This window comes from Triplophysa dalaica, chromosome 25 (assembly GCF_015846415.1).
Source record: "Triplophysa dalaica isolate WHDGS20190420 chromosome 25, ASM1584641v1, whole genome shotgun sequence".
In the NCBI taxonomy this organism is placed as follows: Eukaryota; Metazoa; Chordata; class Actinopteri; order Cypriniformes; family Nemacheilidae; genus Triplophysa; species Triplophysa dalaica.
The window spans coordinates 10,592,883-10,616,446 of NC_079566.1; the positions used below are offsets into that span (position 1 = coordinate 10,592,883).

The 23,564-nt window shown below is 37.7% G+C and overlaps 1 protein-coding gene and 1 pseudogene across 1 annotated transcript; both read left to right on the forward strand.

The window, feature by feature from the left end:
- Window positions 1-10,957, forward strand: part of LOC130415707 (fibrocystin-L-like) — a 44,283-nt pseudogene extending 33,326 nt beyond the window's left edge.
- Window positions 10,958-11,733: 776 nt separating this feature from the next.
- On the forward strand, window positions 11,734-14,041 carry gdf6b (growth differentiation factor 6b). Its single transcript, XM_056741578.1, has 2 exons — window positions 11,734-12,159; window positions 12,695-14,041. The coding sequence occupies exons 1-2, from the start codon at window positions 11,802-11,804 to the stop codon at window positions 13,582-13,584; spliced, it is 1,248 nt and encodes a 415-aa protein (XP_056597556.1). The 5' UTR covers window positions 11,734-11,801; the 3' UTR covers window positions 13,585-14,041.
- Window positions 14,042-23,564: the final 9,523 nt, after the last annotated feature.

The window sequence follows — 23,564 nt, forward strand, 5'->3', positions numbered from 1 at the left end:
GAGCATGTTATTCTTAAAGGGTCTGCATAGAAAAAATCTGTAATTTAAATTTTAACATCAACATTTATATTATTATTAATACTATTTGTATGGAAACATTGCTATTTTCCAGGTGTATTTGGATCTCTTGATCTGTTTGGCATGCCACACAATGTGTATCACACTAAACTGGCTAGAACAGTCGAGGCAGGAAACAACACTCTCTTTCTGGAGGAAGCTGTTGACTGGAAGGTCATAAGCTCTTAACACATGACTTAAGAGAACCTAAGAGAACCATACATTGACTAGGGCTGTCGATTTGACATTTAAGTGTGATTTAATCACCGATAAAATCATGAAAAAAATGTTATTCATGTCATTGCCATGAACAACTGGTAAAGCTATCAGATTTTCATTGGAGCTTATATCAATGTGCTCTCCACATTTGTTTTACTTTAAACTTGTTCTCCTCTTTGTTTGCAAAATGCACCCTTTGTCATGCTTCTTTTTACCTTCAGGTTGGGCATAAGATCCTTCTGTCGACTACCAGTTATGACCCATGGCAAACAGAAATACGCACCATAACTGCAGTTTCAGATGATGGTCGCACACTGATTCTGGACAGGCCTGTAACATACACACACATTGGTTAGTACATAGCACTGAAACTTTTGCAGACCAGGACCCAATAGAGACTTTTTTGTTTGTGACCCACACTTGCAAAGCCATTCAAAATATAGCCACAGAACAAATCAAGAGACCAATTCAGAGACCGTCTTTTATTTAGATATGTACTATGGTACCTATGGTGTTTAGGTAAAATGGTCATTTTTGTTTCATTCTGTAATCTACTAATAATATTTTTTGCCAAATTTCAAATTGTATATTGTTCCTATTTGCATGTTTTGCTGAACATGAAAACTGGAGAAACAGGTGGAAATAACTGAAAGATGCTCTGTAGTTTTTTCAGACCTCAAATATCGCAAAGAAAACAAGTTAATATTCACTTTTAAGCAATACATCAGTAATATTCTTACATTTATTTAAGAAAAGTTATTTTTAGGAAGAAAAAAAAAGATCACCTCAATTGTTCAGTTAGTCACTTTTCTGTTGGATGACTTTGTCACTCCTGAGATTTGACTTTGCTGGACTGGAATATCCACAACATAGTTGTAACAAAGTTCGAAATAAATGGGAAGAAGGGGCCGGAAACCCGCAAACATATATCCAACTTTTAATTAAATAAACAAACAACAAAACAAAAGTAAAGTGCCGACAGCTCCCTCACGGTCGACTGCCAGCCACACAAACATAATAAAACCCCGACCTGGTCCTCTCTCGTCCTTCATTGCTGTCGCTCCTCCTTTCATGCTTCAGGAGCTCCTCCGTGAGAGATGCGAGACCAATGCAACGCGCAGCTGACGCGAGTGGCGCCGTTCCCTCACAGCCCTCGTCCTGCACTGCTTGTCACAACAGTACATCTAGAAATTATGATTTATAATACAATTTGGAATGGTCTCTTAATTTTTTCAGCGGCTGTATATCATCTGTTTATTGTAAAAGGTGTTTTTGAAGCACATCAGAATTATCCAAGACAGTACTTACATATTTCTCTCTTGTTTTACAATCTCTTTGTTGTACTCTTTGCAATATTTTGTATTCTTGAGCTGTTACTGTGCGCTAAGATCTTAGAGGATCTTGTTTTGGTGTGACAGTTTAAGCGTCCATTTTCCACATGACACATTCTGGACACTCCACGCGCTCCTAAAAGTTTTTGCAAAAACAAGACTAACTTGTCACTGAATGTGTAGTTTGTTCTGTTTAAGTAGACTACTCAAAAAGGCATTAGGACATACTGCCGGAACACAGTTAATGAAACTGAGTTCATTTGCTCAAAGTAATTCAACTTAGTCTTATGTTTAGGCACTCCTGAAAAAAACATTGAATGCTTGAGATCATTTTGCAAATATTTTTACAAAGTTTTGAATTAAGATTTTAAATGCATTCTCTGATACATTGCCGTCATATAGGACAAAGGTACAATGTGACAGGATCTTCTAGAAGCTATCAGCTTGCTGGAAATGTGGGTCTTCTGACCAGAAACATCAAGATCATTGGACAGGAATATCCAGAAATGAAAACACAGTCTTATGGAGCAAGAGTGCTGGTGGGAACCTTCATTCAAAGAGGATATCATTACAGAGGTGAAAAAATACCCCAATACACTAAATACACTAAAAAGGAAGATTTTTTGTCGTCCAAACCTTTTATTGACCTATAAGATGGCCATCTGACAATGAGTGAAAACAAAAAAAATGACAAATATGTGACAAAATCGTATGTGTACAGACTTAAGCTTACCTGTAAATATTATGATGATGTGTTTCACAGGAAATGCTCGGATCAGAGACGTTGAGTTCTACCGCACAGGACAGGAGGGATGGAACGACCCGTCAGACCCGCGCTACTCTCTGGCATTTTTGAACCTGGGAAATGTGAGAACTAACACGGATTCTTAGACCTGATGGAGGCTTTTCTACACCCATCATTCAGAACTGTTATACACTGCTGTAGGCCACTAAAACCATGATTTCAACTACATTTTACAGGTGGCTGTTGAATCCTACATCATGGGATGTGCTTTCCATGATGGCTTCGCTCCTGCTATTGGGGTTTTTGGAACAGATGGACTAAATATCGAAGATAGCATCATCCATCGTACTGTTGGAGAAGGTCACAACTTGATGGCAATCGAAGTAACAAACAAATGTAATCATTATAAAATATGGTTATATGATTTATTGTTTTTCCTTTTGCAATTCTTTCTTAAGGAATAAGAATATGGGGTGATAACAGCGCTGTTCGGAGAAATCTGGTAACTTTGACACTGTGGCCAGGATCCTACAATGGTGCAGCGGAGAGTACGAACATTGAATGGAATGCAGCCATTGAGGTGAAAATTTAAATACGGTGGCCATATTCATGTATTATGATATTCACAAGATATTCCAATATAAATAATATAATTACCTTCAGCTCATTTGACTGAATTACAAAGTTAAAAAGAGAAATCATGGTACTTCATCCCCCAAACAAAACTGCATTTCAGGGTGCACTTTTTGTAAGTGAAAATAAAGTGTCTCTCTCTTGAAAAGTTAACTACACAAAATATTATCCTTATTGTTTATGCATTTTAGGTTAATGAAGCAACCAACGTGATTCTTCAAGGGAATATTGTTGCTGGCTATGAACGAGTGGGATTCAGAATAGATGGAGAACCTTGTCCAGGTATATAAGACTGGTATATTTTAAATATAACTATGGTGGAGAGGTAGTCATAGTTGTTTAATTTGTTACGTGTGTATTCTTTATGAACAGAATCCGGTTCAATGACAAAATGGAGTGAGAATGAGGCACATGGTGGTCTGTATGGAGTCTACATGAATAAAGACGGACTTGCTGGTTGCTCTCAAATCCAGGGTTTCACCGTCTGGAAGAGTTTTGATTTTGGCATTTACTTTCAAGTATGATTAATAGATTACTTCAATTATACCATCACCAATAGTACCTTAGAAGTGTTGCATGTAGCAGCACTCATAGTTGTTGAATTGATAATGAAACAAATGCAGTACATTGATCATGTGAACTCTTTGCTGTTTCTTTAGTAACATTGTCCTCTCCTGACTTCCAGGTGTCTATGAATGTGTTCATTTCTAATGTGAACCTTGTTGATAATGGAATGGGCATCATGCCTATGATCTACAAACCTCCTTCCATCAGCCACGAATATGAGAACAAAACTGTCCGTGTACAGGTGAAAATGCCGTGTTTGATTTAGTTCACTTATGTTAAACTCTATAACTATCAATGAATCAGTTGTTCGATTTATTTTTAAATTTTTTATGTCTAAATGAACTTTGGCATGGATCGAATCAGGAACATTAGGCCTCTTGTTTGGTCGACAAAGATGCTTGAACGAGTTTGCTGTATTTTTCAGGAGTCTCTGATTGTGGGCAGCAGCCCCGATTTCAACTGTTCGGACACACTGTTAAAATCTAAGACCTATGTTTCACTCAGTGCAAGCCACAGAGCACCACGACCCCCTAAAGGTCAGTTTTGACAGAATTTGTTTCAACATTTAAAAGCAGCTTTTTTTACAATCACTACATTTGTACATTTGGTTGACCCAAAATAACTTGTAGCACATTTAAGTTTAAGATTTTTTCTTACAAGCATTTCCTGGGAATCAAACACATTGACCTTGTCATTGCTAACACCAAGCTCTACGAGTTGAGCTACAGAAAAGTCATATTTGCATATTTCCAAATCAGAGGAACCATTTTGATGAAACTGGTTTCTGAACAGTTTTGCACTAATGTATGTGTTAATATATAAACATATATCTTTTAATTTAACTTTTTGTATTATGGACTAAAATCTCTTCTTCGTGTTATCTTGCAGAATCAACACAGCAACAAAGTAGTTTGACAAAATTCTAAATTATTATGGCAAAAATGATCATGTAGTCTAGTAGTTACATTTAGAAAATGCTTTTAATAATGAAGGTATTTATTTTTTAGGGACATAAAAATTTTGCTTTCTGTGTGCAACAGGTGGCAGGTCTGGTATTTGCTGGCCGACATTTGAATCTGAACACAATCAAGCACCACAGAAACCTCACGCCGGAATCATGAGCTACAACGCCATAGCTGGTTTACTGACGGTCTCCGGTGAGACACATTCTCTCTAATCTGAAATTAGTTACAAGCTTCTACAGTAAATTTGACCATTCCTGTCTGCTCCTATTCACAGATACAACTTTTGTTGGCTTCAAGAATGTGTGTTCCACTGAAAGAGACTACATGTTCATGAGCAACCCACGAAATGAGGACCTACAACATCCAATCAGTGTTGAGAGAATCACCAAGATAGACAGCACAGAAGAATCACTCGCATTCATTCATAACCCTGATCTGAGGTAAACGGTTTTGTCCTTTTCTTAACACAGTGTCCCATACAAGGACATTTTTGTTAAATTAATAATTAACCGTGACTGTAAATATGTGCAAAAATGCATTCTGATGCTCTCACGGCAGTAAAGTGAACCCATCAGACTGTGTGGACATGGACTGTGATGCTAAGAAGAAGACCATGTTGAAGGATCTGGATGGAAGTTTTCTGGGTGCAGTCGGAGCTGTGGTGCCCTTTTCAGAGTACGAGTGGAACGGGGATCCGCGACATGGACTGGGCGATTACCGCATCCCTAAAGTCATGCTCACTGCTCTCAACGGCAGCCGCATACCTGTCAATCAAATAGCTCCTAATAAAGGTACATCTGAGGGTTCTTTATTGTGAAAATAAAAGCATGTTGTTAATATACTTTTTATTTATTTAGAGATAGTTTTTTCTTTTGGTTTTTAGCATTACACTTTAACATTTAACAACGGAGTGTGATATTTGTGTTTTATGTGTACAGGTGTGATCAGAGACTCTTGTACTTACATGAGCACCTGGCAGAGCTACAAGTGCTTTGGACTGAATTATCAGATGCTGGTCATTGAAAGTCTAGACGCAGATACAGAGACAAGACGTCTTTCACCTGTGGCCATCCTGGGGGACACATATGTAGATCTGCTGAATGGTACTGATATTATATCAACTCATCATGATTTTTCAAGAAACAGTTCCTGTACTGTAGGATTTTAAAAGAAGCCATTGTGAATAGGCTATTCTTTCATTTTAAACATATCTCTTACTGTCGTTACAGGTCCACAAGACCACAGCTGGTGCACAGGCTACGCCTGTAGGAGAAGAGTCTCTCTCTTTCATGCCATTGTGGCCACCAATAAATCCTTTGACATCTTTTTCACCAGCACAACACCACAGAAGATGAGTCTTATGATGCTCAACGCTAAACCTTCAGAGGTTAGTCTGATACATAAGACAGTACAATAGACACACAGCATATAGAACTGTTAACTGATATCTGAAGTTATGGAAATTTTATACTGAATGTCCTGGTAAGGTTTAAAACAGATTTTATATTTTAAAATCGTTTTTCCTTGTTTAAAGCTGGGTGTTTCAAACCGGGTCTCAGAGCGTCCCCCATAAGGTTCCAAGGGGTCCTCAGAAAATTTCAGAGAATAGAAAAATACTAATTATTATAAGTGTTTACATAGTAAAGCTGGTATAAAAACATGTAATCTGAGAGTTGCTGCAGTACAAATCAATTTGAATTGACAATGTTCGTCTTCAGGTTTATACATCCAATATAATAACAGTGTCAATTATTTGAGTTTGGAAACAATATGTTGTCATTGCAATATCTCACTTATTATTTATCTAACATAGTCTAAATGTTTCTTTACACATAGAAATATATGTATTTGAGGAATATATCTATTTTAGGAAGGGGGCCACTCACAAAAGGTTTATCATATTTTGGTATGCTGGGTTCCACAAAATATTATTGTAAATCTTAATGAAAAAAATACATAAAAATCAATGTTATCGTGCTAGTAGCCAACCACATATTTATGACCCACATTTCAATATACACTTGTTTAGAGGATTTATGCATTATCCATGACCATTGTATTATGCTTGATACCTTAATGCTTACTGTAACTTCTTTTCTCTACAGGCTGTTAGGGTTGGTGTATTTTACTCAAGCTCTCAGCGGTTAGACGTCTATGTAAACAACAATTTTGTTGCTCCAACTAACGCTGAGTGGAATGCAGGCAACAATGAATACACACCACTTGAGCCCACATATCCAGGTAGAGTAATATCCAGTAATTGCTTTTGTTACATTGTTAAATTTGGTATTTAACAAAATATAATGTGTTAATTGTAGCCATGTTTTATTTACAAAATGTCTTGGCATTTAAAAATGATTTTCAAAATTTTAAATATTTTTTAGATATTTAAAACAGTAAGTATTAGTGGTGTTGTACTGGTGGTCTCAGACATTCGGGCACTACTAATTCCTCAGTTGTTAATATTACAATCATTTTTGCATGATCAACAAATTAGGGTTTCTAATTGCATTCTTATCCCTGATTCCTCTCTGTTCTCTTTAGGTCAATATCTTCCAAGTTTTAACTCTGATGATCACGGCTCAAACTTCTTTGATCCAGACTACAAAATGTTGTACGTACTTCTCCGTGGCTCAGAGCCGGTCCAGATCCGCACCTCTCCGGTTCTTTTCTTGGCGTTTAATCTCCCGGCCATGACTGAAGCAGAGTTCTTCGGAGAAAATCTGATCAGAAATCTGGCTGCATTCCTCAAAGTACCACAGAACATGATTCGAATCACTAAAATAATCCGTGAGGGCAGCAGTGCACGAAGACGGCGCTCGACTGGACTGACGGTGGAGATTGAGATCAGTCTTCCACCTGTCCAGACATTTAGCACCAATACCACAAACAACATTAACAGCACCGACAGCACCAATAACACCACCGGCACCCCTGGTAGGGCCAGACAATATACATTTAGTAGGTAATTTGTACAATGCCTTAAATGCCGTTTTAAAAATTTGTTGTAGAAGACAACGACCAGCAGTTTGTGATTCTGAAGAACGCAGCCAATGAACTCGGTCGCGCTGCTGTCTCAGGGATTCTGAGCGAGTCCATCGGCTTCAATGTGTCATCACTGGAGTTGATCCCCCCTCCACCATCTTCTAGTGACCCTTCCTGGAGTGAGGTAGGCAACAGTCAGATTTGATTCAGAATTTGATTAGACAATGATTGTTATATTTTGTTTTATTGTTATGTTATGTAGAGTGTTCTGTTCATGTGGGGTTGTGTGTTTGTGTTTTGTTCATGTTTCCATGTGGGTGTGTATGAACCTGTGTGTGCGTGTCTGTGTTCTGTGTGTTCACCTTAGGGATGCGAGATAAATTATCGGCCATATCGGTATCAGCCGATTAATGGTCATTTTTAATGTTATCGGTATGGGCCGATAAGGATATTTAGGTCGATAAATCAGAAAAAAAATTATCTGGTTAAATTTCTTCAGCTGCACGGTGCCCACAGTTAAAATACAGTACGGTACTGTCTTTCTGTCAGGATCACTTACTGCTATTAGCAAAACATTGTTAATGTAGGTACGATATGTAGATACAGTATTAATGAATATGTAAATTAAAGGAAAAAAAGCATATTGTTTAAATCAGACTGATGTCTAGATGCTTTCTGTCTTGAGACTCGTGAGACATGTGGCTATTAAGAACATTTTTTTCTGGGTTGCTCTGGAAGAACATCTATAATTTTTTATTAAATATAAAAATATACCAGAAAAGTTAAAGAATCGTTAACTGGTGTAAAGTAGGCTTTATTTTCACGGGGAAAACAAGAGAACTAGTGTTTTCTGAAGTGAATGCTTTGAAACAAAAGCAGTTGTCCAGTTTTTGTTTTAGTCTAAGGGTATTTTATATGAATATTTAGATACTGTGTATCGGCAATATATCGGTTATTGACTTCCAATGTGAAATAATTTTTGTTTTTCATTATTGGCCAAGATTTTACATATCGGTGCATCCCTAGTTCACTTTGCTGTTCTTACTTCTACAATTTTAATGTTTTTCTTATAGTCAATATGTTTCATGTACAGCTGCTTTGTAACAATTAAAATTTTGAGTTGAGTATATATAAGCAACAAGTATGCCTAGGGTACCTTGCAAGAGGGTTTTTGTTGAAAGTGTGCGCCCCTGTACTCATATTGTAAGTCATATTTTTTTTAAACAATCAGAGGGTAGTTGGTTATTTAGGCGATTTACTTGACATTTACGTTAATTATTGTTATAAATTGAAGCAAAAAATTGCTTTTAAATATATCAGCATTTTCGTTTATCCCATTTACATTTATTGAAATATTTATTTTTGAGGTGGGAGAGGGGCAGCAATCTAAAATCTCACCTAGTCTACAAACAGAGCCTGGCCCAAGCCTTAATGTAATAAACTAATTCAATGATTTTCAGAAGAAGGCCGTAGTGTATCATTTTTTTTAATTTAAAGCTGCTTGGCTGTTGTTAGAAATCATAGTTTCCCAGGCAACAAGCAACAAATGAAAGTACAGAACCCGATGCCAAGCAATGCAGTAAGAGGCACAAGAGGGCTTATATGATATATTGCCGGATTAAGATCTAGTAATAAATAAGCACACCACATTTTCTCATTCTTTGACCTGTAACTGTCTGTCAGGTGGCCACTCAGGAGGTAACTCGTGAAGACCAGCAGGTGGAGTCTGTCAAGACAGTGTCTTCTCTGGTAATTGTGGATCAGCCGGTAGCTGCGTTGTATCCTGGACCCCTCAGCGTGCAGCCCAGCATCATGGCTGTGGATGCCGAGGTGAGACAGAATGTTTGCCACAATCCTACTTTAGCAACCATTGCAATCCACCTTTTAATCAGCTCTTTTTAAAGCCTTGCAGTCTGCATAGTTTTTAATCATTACTGAGCGGATTGTTGACTTCTTATACATTTACATTCGCGGATTTAGAAGATGCATTTATCTTAAAGACTTAAAAACTGAGGTAAAAATGAAGTGACAAAAAATGGTTAAAAGTCCTATGCAACATCACTATACCTTATCCTCTGTGAAAACATCTATTTAATTAATACATTTTTATGAACACTGAAATCTGCTCTATTCATTAATATGTAATGCTCTGTAAAGCATCTTTTACTGAGACACAGTAACCATGAGGGGCAGAGCTTGGCATAAGAAGTCATTTCATTAAGAACACTGTTTATGATACAAACCTATTTTTGAGATCCTGCAAGCAGGAGGTACTTTAAATACTAGGAAACTGCGTCATGCATTGATCAATTTCACAATATTTATTACACGTGTTCCGTATCTGCTTTCAGGGTAACTGTGTGTCTGTGGGTGTGACGAGTCTAACAATCTCAGCTGTGCTCAAAGATGAGAATGGGAATCCAGTACAGGGACTTTCTGGAAACACCACCATCCTGTTCAGTGGCTGCTGGGCAAATTACACCGACCTCGCCATCTTAACCAACGGTGAGTCATCTCATTTCTCTCTTTAATATGTGTTTATTTGAATTTCCCACCAACAAAATCGGCAATGTTTGTAAAAACATTAGTAAATTTCAGTTGCTCTCTTTAGTTTTATGTCTTTGAATTTCATACTCTGCAACGGTGGTAATGTTTCTGGAGTCACTTATTTTTCTCTCTCTCTCTCTTTTCTACAGGTGTGAACTTGAAGTTAGCATTTACTCTGACTGAATGGAGTACTGAGTCTAGATCATTTACTGTTAATGCAGTTACAACCCCCACAACACAACCGACCCCTGAGGTTGTCCCCACAGATGACGATTCATCAGGCATCTTTGACTCTAGTCCATCTTTCTCATCACCATCTATGTGTCTGCTCATGCTGTTAACTGCTCTTCTCTTCCTGTTCAGAGAAATCTAGTGACAATTCAAAACAACGTAGAAATTACAATGTGCCTTCTCTGTTCACCCTTAAAAATCATAATAATTACGCATTTATTCAGTTGTTTTATTATACATGTAATCATTTAGTAATCATGATTTCTGAGCTATTTCTGAGAGCACTTACTGTAAGATCGATTACTTCAATCAAAAGTCAATCATATTATTTTACTTGATTTATTTTATTAAACTATATGCACTAAGTAATTATGCATTTATTCAGTTGTTTTATTATGCATGCAATCGTTTAATAATCATGATTTCTAAACTATTTCTGAGAGCCCGTTCTATATTTCTGTCACATCTATTACTTCCATCAAAAGTGAATAATAATGTTTTTACTTGATTTATTTTGTTAAACTATATGAACATGCTTACTTCTATCCCCAATACAAATACATTTCTAGCATACTCGTGTGCTGTCTGTTTGTTTTTGACATGAAGATAACTGGTGGAACCCAGTAAGGTGCTGTTACAATGAGACGCCACTAGAGGGCAGTGAAATCCAATTCTCTCCGTACACCTGCAGAGACAAAACGTTTAAGAACAAAACAAAAGTTAATTAAATTAAACTTAATTAAAATGCATATTTCAAAGATTTTTTTTCAAAACGTTTAAGAACAATACAAAACTTAATTAAAATGAAACATAATTAAAATGTGTATTTCGAAGAAGGATTTTTTCAACTTTCTCCTTTATTTTTTTTCAAAGTTGTTAGAGGTATTTATTATATGTCATTGCACAATAGCTTTAATAAAAATATTAATTTGAATGATTAATGCATCAGTGACAAAATACATAAATAAATCAACAGCACGAGCATAAGCTTTTAAGTACACTTTAGCACAAAGATAAGGCCGTTTTGTTGTTGTTGTTGTTGTTGTTGTTGTTGTTAAAGAAGCTACAGAACACAAGGCAACATCGTATAGAGATCAGAAAAAATAAAACAATGTCCCTAAAAATACACAATATTTAACTAAACATATTTACACATTAGATACGTACAAGCCTATAGGGCATATACAAGCGATATAAACTAATGAGAGTTATACAGGAATTATGCGCAAAAGCAAATAATGAGCGATTTTAGTAGGCTATAGGCTGAAAGATCTCGTCATAAAGAAAAGCATTATGGCGTAAAAGAAATGAGCAATAATTGATCTTTGTTAAGGAGGCAGATGTCTTTAAAGTCTGCTTTTAGTGGTTTGAGTGGGTGCTAATAATGTCGTGCCTGTACTTAAGCGCGTGTGTTCTTCACAGAATCAGTCTGCGCTCCTCACATCACGCACCTCATACCTCATGTGATGTCTTCGTGTTTTCTCCACGCAAGCCGAACTGTTTCTCTCGTGCATTGACAAGATGCGTGCTCGTGCAGTATCTTTGCTATTTTTAAGCTTGAGCTTTCTCTCGCATTTTCTGTGCGCTCATACAATGACTCCTCTGTTTCCATCCGCATCCAAAGGCAACAAACTCGCCAAATCTGCGCCCGCCGATGGCCAGAGAAGATCAAAATATGGCAAGAGCATCGCGTCAGCCTCACCGTTATTTGGAAACGTGAAATCACGGCGGACGAATAAAGATTCGGTTGAACCTCATGACTACATGATCTCCATCTATAAAACTTTCTCCGCGGCTGAGAAACTGGGACTTAATGCGAGTTTTTTCCGCTCGTCGAAAGCGGCCAACACTATCACGAGTTTTGTGGACGAGGGTCAAGGTTAGTTGATGCTTGTAGATAATATGGGACTTTACTAGTGGCCGGACTATTATTTTTAAAGTTTTTTTGTTTGTTTTGTTTTTCTCTTTTTATGAGTGTTAGAATAATCGGCTTACAGGTGGGTTTGGGAAGACCAAGCCAAACTCGTGTTAGATCATTTGGCAACCACGTACAAAAATATACATTACAAAATGTAAAATTATTCTGTTAATATTTAGAAAGATCTAATTTAACTTTACAGTTCAAGTTTATATTTAAACATTTCTTTATATAAAAATAGATTTTATTAATTGTGCAAAGGCTTGACAGTAAAGTTAAAACATCACTCGTGCTCTACTTAAATAACTTCAGTTTGAGTCTGTTGTGTATTGTAGTCTTAGTATTTCTTATTTACTGTACAATTTTTATTTTATTTTATAGAAAGAAAACAATATGACATGAGATACTTTAATTGGTTGTAAAAGTTGGTTTATTTCTCATGCCTGTAAATTACTGTCCAGCTACTGACAATAAATATCTGTTCTCTTTGTTCCAGATGACCTTTTGAACTCTCCTCTATGGAGACAGAAATACTTGTTTGATGTATCAACCCTTTCTGAAAACGTCGAACTTCTGGGTGCTGAACTGAGAATATACACGAAGATCTCTGGAACTTTTCGAGCATCTGAAACCGGACCAATTGAGATACAGCTTCTCTCCTGTCACTCAGATGTCATCCTTGATTCCAAAACCCTGGATCTAGAGGACGCGCATAAACCGAAATGGGAGGTTTTTGATGTATGGGAGATTTTTAAGGAACGTCATCACCACTCGGAGGGAAGCCGCTTTTGTTTAGAGCTCAAGGCAACACTGGACAGTCCAGAGAGAGAAATAGACTTGCAATATCTCGGCTTTCGCAGACAAGGTCGTTCCCAGCTCAAGAAAGCCATACTGGTTGTTTTCACAAGGTCTAAAAAGAGGCAAAGCCTTTTTTATGAGAAGAGAGAGAAAATTAAGCTGTGGGGTCTTGGAAACCAGGAAAATGAGAAAGGACCTCATTCAAAGTCCAGAAGGAGAAGGCGGACCACCTTGCCCAACCGGCACGGTAAGAGGCACGGTAAAAAGACCAAATCTAGGTGCAGTAAGAAACCCCTGCATGTGAACTTCAGGGAGCTGGGATGGGACGACTGGGTCATCGCGCCTTTAGATTATGAGGCGTACCACTGTGAGGGCATGTGTGACTTTCCTCTCCGATCGCACCTGGAGCCGACCAATCATGCCATTATTCAAACTCTGATGAACTCGATGAACCCCAGCAACATGCCGCCCAGTTGCTGTGTCCCTTCAAAACTCAGTCCCATCAGCATCCTGTACATAGATGCTGGAAATAACGTTGTTTATAAGCAGTATGAAGACATGGTAGTGGAGTCCTGCGGCTGCAGGTGATTGTGCTACGAATACAGCTTTATGTAAATGAACGTTCAGTTGTCTGTATACCTAAAGTCAAGATGTGTAACTCAGCATCACTGCCTTTTTGTATTGTATTGACTGTATTGTTTAAAATCAGAAAACTACTGGAAAACTTAGTACATCATTCAGTGAATCACACATTTGGACTGTGATATAGCATTACATGAATAACAATAGAGATGAGGAACTAGTTCCAAATTTTACTGGTCACTACAGTCACTGAATTCACAACACACTGTTTTATTATTATATTATATGGAAAACTGTATGGGCAATTCCAAACCTCACATCTAAACATTTTTAAGCTGCAATTTTTGGATTTGTATGTAAATAAGTTTGTTCAATTGTACAGGTTCTAATTTAAATTTCTTTTCATTAAGTTATTTTTCCATTTATACCTTTAATAACTTTATATTTTAAGCTATTTTAGTTACTGTACAGTATCTACCTCATTTCTCAAATTTAGTTATTGTGTATTACTGTATGTAAATCTCTACCTTTAATAGACCATGTAAAAGTTTTGTAAATATTTTATAAAATATGCAAATGTATCATTACTACAATAAATTTCCATAAAATGAAATGTATTGTGGACCTGTTATTATATTAAAAATGAACTATGCACTTTGTAAATATTAATATATAATGTTCATATCAACACTAAATCCCCGCAATAAACGTTCAGAGAATGAATATTAAAACCTTTTCATTATTTACACACCCTTGTGTCGTTCGTAAGCCGCATGGTTAACTTTCTTCTGCAAACCCAAAGCAAGACATTCTGAAGACAATTGAAACCAATCAACACTGGCCGCCATTAACTTTTATTTTATAAACACACCCCCAGAGATATTTTTCATAATATCTTCTTTTGTGTTCCACATAAGAAAGAGAGTCATATACAGATTCTGAATGACATAAGGGTAAATAATTGATCACACATTTTTTTACATCTTTTAGTTGTTAAGTTTAAGTTGCAGTATTCACAATTCTTCTCAGTCTGAGCCTTGGAAAAAACAAGCATTACTGCATAAAGGCTAAAAATAATTTGATCCTCTATTTCACCCTCTATTTGTACCAACAGTGCTTCCAACAGTGCGGCTCACTTAGATGAAAAACAACCATTATTCATCTTTCCGCACCAGTCCTGCACTGCGTTACACAGTAAAAGTGCTAACTGACAAGTGGGAAGGCCCAGTAATTCAAAACTGGGTCTGCCCAAGAAAAATACTCCACACCTTGCTTTCATTTATGCCAACTCGAGATACAAAGATCCAAGTAATCTGTGTACACTGCTGTAAAGAGCTAAAGGCATATAATTGCAGTGTTTAGTGAAAGGTGAAAAAGGGGTCAACAGACACTCGGGACTGTCTTCCTTGGGTGGGCTGTGAGTCAGTGTGTGAACAGAATAAACCATGCACACACAGAGAAACATCCACACTAACTATTCTATTGGTAAACGGTGAACAGATGAACAGCTCTGACCCTGGTATCCAACCTAGCATTGATTCCTCGGGCAAAGACAATGGCTACCGAGGATGCAAACTTCAGATTAGGCTGGCCCAGAGGTCAAAGGTCGAGCATCCCTTTGTCTTTCGCCTCTGTGTGCGTTTAACACATCCAGTTAAGAGGGAGGAAGCAATCACCGCCGCACAACAAGAAGGAAGAATGTGCGTGATGCTATTACACCAGCTTTCTGCTTTGGACCGTTTGTCACGGCCTGGTCTATAAAACGCAAAGAGATATAAGCAAAGCAATGCAGCTGCTGAAGAACAATGGACAGGAATGTTGTGCGTCTCTAAAGGACATCTGTGGATGGACTGAGGTGTGCTGGTGAATGTTATCTTATGGTGATATCATGATCATCTGTCAAAAGGAATTATTAAAAAAGAAACGGGAGTTTACAGTGTTTACTCCATAAACCAGAATGACTTAAAGTGGAAACAAACAGATTTGCAATGTTTGACAGCCACTATGTTTTCTTATATGTGGAAATGTTCTGTAACACAACTGTTTGTGCTCCACTGAAGGCAGAAGGTTTTACGAGTTTGAGGGCGAGTTAATGATTAACCATTGCTTGAATTAAGCAGATGTTTTAACAGCAGTACAGGAGGAGTAACACAAGCCATTCGCTCTAAGAATCTCAGAAGTGGTGCAATGCAAAATTCCAAAATCGGCACAAAAAGTACAAAAACGTTGGGGTGACTGAGAAAGAGCCAAACTAAAGTTTCAAAAGTGAAAACGACTTAAAACAATCTTACCTACCTTGTGTCTTTAAATAGATCGTGTAGATGTAGATGGATGAAACAAATCATCGGTGATTTCTATTGTATTATGTCGTCTTGTGGTGCCATCCCAAAAAGGTAAAAAAATCGCTCTCACGAACCTTCTCTGGATCGGTTCCACATGGAATGATCTGCCTGCTGCTACAAAATCAGCATATTCTGTCAACCATCTTTAAGAATCGGCTGAAAACACATCTCTTCCGTCTGCACCTGACTGATCATTTCTGATTTCAATATCTTTTCTAAAATATCTAAAAAAAAAAGCGCATGCTTATTTATGCTTGATAAACTAAACTTGGCTCCGTACACTGTAGTATGCTTTGTGAGACATGCTTTTGTTGTCCTAATGTTTGACCCAATTGCTTCCATTGTTAACCCAACTTGTAAGTCGCTTTGGATAAAAGCGTCTGCTAAATGACTAAATGAAAATGTACTTGAAGATCAATTCTCAATCTGCAAGAACAAGCCAAATCATTTAATTTTTCACTAGAATCAAACTAGAAACTCACATATATGCAAGCCTTATGTTAAACTTTGCGTTTGGAATGTGTGTCATCGATTAGCTCATAGTTTATCTTAAGCACCGACACGGGTACTGTGACCGCTTTCTTTGTCAGCCCTGTTTGCTCTGATTTGCTTCATTGTCTTGTGTGTTTGGGAAGACGTCATCTCGTGCCCAAGACTCAAAAGCAGGTGACCTAGGAGTCAAGCAAACAGATGGTAAGCTGAGAAAAGACATTTGTAAAGTCAACTTCAGAAAGGAAAGTAAACCGGCGAGTTTAAATGGTCCGGCAACGCTGAGAGAAGGGAAGGCTATGGGTTAATCTGCTCTACTTAGCCTCTGTACACAAACTACCGGTGAGGGATTAACCGAGTTAACCCAAAACGCATTCATCAGACATGTTAAGTAAAATGTCAGATGATCCCGTTTTTTGCAGTAACTGATGCTACCTCAAGAGTTTGAAGTCTGAAGATAACATCCCACAACTAATAATTGAAGTTCAACTTTTTATTTTGTGATATGAGTATATATACAGTATGATTTTTATAGACTTAATAGCTAAACTGATGTGACACTAAAATTGAAAGGATCCTAAAGGAACCAACAAGCGTTCTTCTGGCACCGCTGTGAAGAACCCTTTCTAGCACCTCATGCCAGAAAGTGGTGATATTCCTCAGCGACTTGCATCGCAGGTCACCACCGACCCAACAGCTTTGCACCATCTATAAGGGGATAAACCGATGTTGAGGTGTCCAGATGTTTAAAACAGGCAGCTTTGGAGAACATGTGGATTTGGTTGAGACGGCCGGAGCGCTTCGAATACTGAGGTTTAGTTAGAAGGGGATTAGGCTACTTAGAGGAGGATTCAGAGTCGCTGCTAGACAGGTCTGACCCCGGCTCATGTGTTTTAACTGAATGATAATCAGACCTCTGGACTTCTTTTACATGTAAGAAACGGAGTCGATATGACAGGGGCCGCAGTATTTCTTTACAGTCTTTCTGCGCCGAAAATGCGAACCAGATGAGGCGAGTCTACAGTGAAGCCTTTTCTCCCCCGTTAATTAAAACTGCCTGTCGAGGATGTTTGGAGAGAGTTATGCCCCCGTATCGGTGTGACATTTGCACATCAAAAGGAAATGACACTGGACGCGGGGTTAGCCATTAGCAGAGAAGTTGTACGCAAAGATCACAGGCTTTCGTTTAGCCGTAATGACCTACAGATTGTCTCGCTCTCTAAACGTCTTCTCCCTTGTCAAAGCAACGGCCGATCGCAATCTCAGGTAAATCAGCAGGTTAACCAACTCAAAGTCTTTTCATCCCGTAATAAGCAATCACCATGGAGGGGTTGTGTTGTGATGTCATTGCTGGTAAGCAGAGCTACGCAGCTTTGTAATGGCAATTCTGAGCATCTCAACACTGACTCCCTGAACTCTTAACAGTATATAACAGTACAGGTCATGCAAGTAGACTTCCATCTGGATTTGGTCAAGATCCATATACCACAACCCATAAAAATATAATTTAAGACCCTAAAAGAAAGAATTAAGACACTACCTCTATTGAGTAGTATGAGCGAGTGCGTAGAATTTTATTTTATTTAAAAGTCCAGTTAGAGAAATTTAGTGTCATCTAGTGGTGAGGTTGCAAATTGCAACAAATGGCTCACTCCACCGCACGCCCCTCCCTTTTGAAGACCTATGGTGGCTGACAGAGAATCAAGACATCGTCAAGTTTTTGCTTCTTTGCTGAAGGAGATCAAGTATTTGCGAAACGCGCTCTGTGGAGCAGTTTGTCCGTTCAGAGCTACTGTAGAAACGACATGATGAATTCCATGCAAGGGGACTTGCGGTGAATGTAGATAGAAAAAGCTCATTCTAAGGCATTAAAACATAACACTTCATTATGTACAGTCTCTATACACCTCTAAAGACCTATGTATATTATAATGCATTTCTGTCAATGCTGTAGATCCTCCAAAAATTACACAAAGCACCTTTAAAGGGATAGTTCACCCAAAAATGTGTATGTCTATATGTCTTTTCTTTTGAAACACAAAAAAAGATATTTTGAGAAATGTCTCTGGGGTTTGTGTCTGTACAATGGAAGTCAAAAGAGTCCTACAGGTTTGGAATGAAATGAGGGTGAATAAACCTTGAGAGTATTTCTTTCTTTTTCAGGTGAACTATCCCTTTAAGGCCACTTTAATTATAGCATCCTTTGATCACTCTACAAACCTTCAAAATGTTCGCAGGAATTATGCAACAGCAAGGTGAAGCGGAACTTTATGGCCAATAAAAATCAGCAAAGTGTTCATTGATTGTGAAATCTTCGGTCCTTTGGGGGAAACTCAAAACCTGTCCAGTTCTGCCGAGCCAGTCTAGTGTCTGAATCTAGGAGGCAAAGGAAATTTGTTATGACACGAATAGGGTGGAAAAAGGAAGTATTTTTGCATTGAATTAAACAGGGGGAGGGGTTTTAAGAATGCACATATAGAAAAGTTCATATTAGCCACATTGAGACCCACACACGCATACAAGCACACACACAACTGCTCTGTCCGGTATTTTCTCAATTCCAGGTGTGAGCTGTTCAAGAGAGAATTTATTTGGGTTTATTTTCAAAAGCACCCACAACATACAATAAAGGCGTTTTAGTAAAGTAATTCATATGTTACCTGTCAACATAATGAGCAGCAGGCCCCTCTAATTCTGGTATACTTTCATCCATCCATCTTATCTGTAAAAACACAATGATCAAAATAAAGAGCAGATTTCACAAATCCCAGCGACAATCTTGATAGGTCAGGAGCACATTAAAAACATGCTTCCAATTTGAGCTCGCAAAATGCCTCCAGGATGACATTAGTAAGAAAGTGGATATGATAAGGTCCACACATCTTGAACGTCGAAATCCTCGATAAAACATCCAAGCAAAGAAAATAATCTTGTTTTAAACGGATTAAGCCGATTTGTGGTACACGTTTGATATCACCTTCTGCTTTAAGAATATAACTTGAATTGACCTTTCTTTACCAACAGAATTCCGGTAATTTTTTTATAGTTTCTTAAAGATGATATTTGTTTTTGGGTTAGAATTATTTAGCAAGCCCAAAAAACGTTTGAAAAAGTGTCTCCTTATCTTACCAAATTTATAATTTGAGCCGTCAGGTACAATTTTTCAGGTATAGATCATTTGACTTGCATAAAGGTAAGTAGGCAAAGTAACCTGCAGTGTTATGCTTCAAACAGAGAGGGCGATATAAGAGAAGTTACAGATAGTAGTTTTTACTAAAGAAAATTAGGGATTCTATGGTTGTCTGTACACATGCGTGAAAATGAGTGGATAAATGAACTGTTTATCGTTACCATGCGTATGCACACAATAACGTTTTTCTAGGTTACAGGATCATCCACAGAGTACGCAGAAAATACGCACAGGTAAATAAAATCTATATACAAATACAAAATTACACCATATATATGTAAACATCTTTTTTGGAAACATTAGAGATCATTCCAAAATTTCCTTTCTAGATGCGTTGTGCCCATTTCAGTCAAGTGTCTGTTGAATTTCATAAAAATTAAACCTCAGGAGTGACAAAGTCATCAAACAGCAATGTGAAATACTGACAGCATGACAATCAAGGTTATCGCATAAGACAATTATTAAGAACTTTTGATTAATACATGTACAAAAATAGCTGTTTTATTGCTTGAAAATGAATATGAACTTGTTTTCTACATTTACATTAGGCATTTAGCAGACGCTTTTATCCTAAGCGACTTAAAAGCGAGAAAGCAAAACAAAGCAGGAAATCGTTTTTCTTTCCAGTAATTGAAGGCTGAAAAATTACAGAGCATCTCTTCTGTTTTTTTTTACCTGTTTTTAAATTTTCTGCAAATAAATGCAAATGCAAACAATATTGGAATAAAATATTGTTAGAAGTTTAAAGAATGAAACAAAAATGATCCTTTTACCTAAACACTGAAATACCTAAAATGGCTACATCTGTTGCAACCAGAAAAATGTACACAGAAAAAACATTTAGATCCAAATAAACACACACAACAGCTGTCCCCTCTTGTGTCACATCATTGCAGGCAGTTAAATATGTGCTGGCCATCAGCAACATTCCTAAACAGAAAATTATGGTGGACAACATAAACGGTAAATACATTACACAAAAACACACACGCAAGTCACGCAAGCACACACACACAAGCAGGCAGAGCAAAGACAGAGGCTATTAGCATGCTAGACTGACCACAAGCTCCAGACTCACCCAACTAACCTCTAGGTGTTGATTGCTCAGAGGGATCTGATCCTGGATCAGGGGGACCATTCCCATGAAGATTTAAGTATACACTTGAAAGCCGCTCCAACAGGTCGCTTGTAAAGGGTCAGGGGTCAATTGCCTGGTTCTGCTTAATGGTAGCAAAAAAAACCTCCCGTCAGTCAGTTTAAATGGCCGCAGTGAGTTTTGTGGCCTGCGACTGGAGGAATGCAAAGAATTCTGGGGGTTAAAGTGGTGCCATGAGGTGGCAGACACCGACACGGGGCTCTGGAAGTTGGATACAATGTCACCCCCCCCCACACCATCACTCAACATTAGTCACTGCTCTTTCAACACCTTGTTGTCGCTGTGGGTATTAACCGTTGTTGGTTTACGGGGAGAGAATAAGCTGGATGACGATCGGAGGGAAAAACGTTTTCGGAGTTCAAGTTGATAAAACGTCAAAGAAAAAAAAAAACTCAATCATTTAATTAACGTTGTCAACAGATTAATCGCAATTTATAGCAGCCAGAATACATCTGTGTTGACATTTTATATGTCTGTGTAGTGTGCTGTATTTATAAACACAAAAACATACACATAAATGTGCATATACATTGGATAAAAGCGTCTGGCAAATGTATAAATGTGAATGTATTTATTTATATTTGCCAATAATTGAAATTGGACATAAATGTTAATTCATTTTTATATTTTTCTGAAATATGTGCATGTAAGTGTATATGTTTACTTTATAAATGCACACTAATCAGACATATATTATGTAAACACAAACTATTATTTTGAAAGCGATTAAGCACAATTAATCGTTTAACTGCCCTAAATTTAATATGTTAATATAGGACAGGGGTCAAGCTGAGACGCGAACTCAGGTCACCTAAAGGCTACCTTAAATTTAAGAGAGCAGCCCTAACTTTACTAAGGAAAGCATGGACTCCTTTACAACTAAAGTAACTGAAAGTAACTAAAGTAGATAAAGTAATCTACAATATATGCGAAATAAATAATAGAGCTTCATTTCAGGTTAAGGAGGCCACGGTAAAAAACAGGCACTTTGTAGGATTACCTAATGTTATTCTCAAAGCTGTTATTCAAAGTGCTTCTTAAAGCTGTTGCAACTGTGAAAACAAATGTCATCATCACGCTCCCAAGGCCAAATATTATAATTATTTTCCAAAGAAAACGACAAAAATCATTTGAAAGCGCTGTCAAGGCATACAAGCCATCATTTATGCGGCAGCACTTCAAAAGAATGTTGTCACGCATGGACTAACACAATTCGTAAAACGCCTCGACATGAAAGATCTCTTCCTCTTGCATCACAATCTTCTTCTGAACCTTTCGGCCCGAGCGTTCACCTGGCCTTCCATCGCTGCCAACGTGTTATTTCCTCCCCGAGTTTAAACTCATGATCTAACGACTGGCCTTTGGTCCAAAGTCAACACGGAGCGGGACTTGTCAATCATTTGATCCACTTCATTGGCATCGGGGCTTGATTGGGTACAATTAGTCCTTAGAAACAAATGACATCAATCTGCCCTGGATTTCCATCGAGGAAGGCTGATTATTTGCTTTAACCTGGAACCCTGATTTCATTTTCACCCCTCCGAGTCCCCCGGGGGTTAACAAACAGTGGAAAACATGTACGACTGACACAAGATCCTTTGGCCTTAGCGAGAGACGTTTTCAAATGTAATTTGCCCGAGCCCAGAGGGAGTCCAACTGCACAACAATTTTGGCAAGGCTCGCGCACCGCCCTTCAGATTTATTTCAGTTTATCTACGGGCTGTGTTGCACAGAGGCAGAGATTTCGGTGTCACCGATACCTTAACACCAGGCACATGGGAGTATGAATTGAAGAGTTAATTTGCAAAAACAGATAACTCCATATTTACAGTAATTGTGCATTCCAAGTAATATCAATCAAACTGCAGTTGGGTTGTTTTGATTAAGTAATAAAAACGGAAAAAAATAACACAATAAAACAAACAAAACATTTTAAACTTCAAATGCACAGGAAAACCTGCAAATAAACTCTTCAAATGCAGAGGAAAACCTGCAAATAAACTCTTCAATTGCAGAGGAAAACCGTTACAAGTCATGCTGTTATTGGCAAAAGAATAAAGAACACATGATTAGTTTATTTCATTTACAGTCCAAATATTAATAGAAAATTAATATCATAAGGACTACTGCAAAGTTTTCTACATTATTGTAAGCAAAGCTTCGAAAAACCTAAAATGGTACCGGCGCCCATGCAAACACTCCCATGTTTAATGTTTATGTACAGGGAATTACTAATGAACCATGGTCCATTAACTGCATGGATTTATTTTTCAACCAGTGTTATGAGTAGGCCGACATCTCTAAAAGTCAAGCTGTGAAACTGCAGTTTAACAATATTGACCTTTCGGCTGTGTTCTCTTACAGTAAAGAGAACACTGAGTTATAGAGAAGAGAAATACGGAGGTAACTGTAAGTAAATACAAACAAACAGTAAATTCACACCGAGCACAGAAAACACAGATCCACTGGTCACCAACATTACACTTATTAACAGTAACCATATATAAACAGCATGTCTGATGTGCGTCATAAAAGTACAGAAATCAGAGGACAAAATGTTTACATTGATCCACGCATTTTTGACCACCAAAGGATCAGCAAGTACATTAGAGAACATTCACACGTTACCACATTTTAACATCATCCAGATACAGTATGCTTTTAAATGCCAAGTGTAAACAGGGCCAAAGAGTAAACACAAATAAACATCGGGTTCATCATAACCATTCGGTAAACTTCTACGTCATTCACACATTTATAGCAGATCCACTCCAGTACTGAAAACTTGACGCTGCCCATTTATTGGGTG

Excerpts from the sequence above, each read along its gene's own strand:
- gdf6b (XM_056741578.1), top strand. The coding sequence starts at position 11,802 with ATGCGTGCTCGTGCAGTATCTTTGCTATTTTTAAGCTTGAGCTTTCTC. Across the intron at positions 12,160-12,694 it reads TTTTGTGGACGAGGGTCAAG|ATGACCTTTTGAACTCTCCT; the intron begins GTTAGTTGATGC and ends TCTTTGTTCCAG.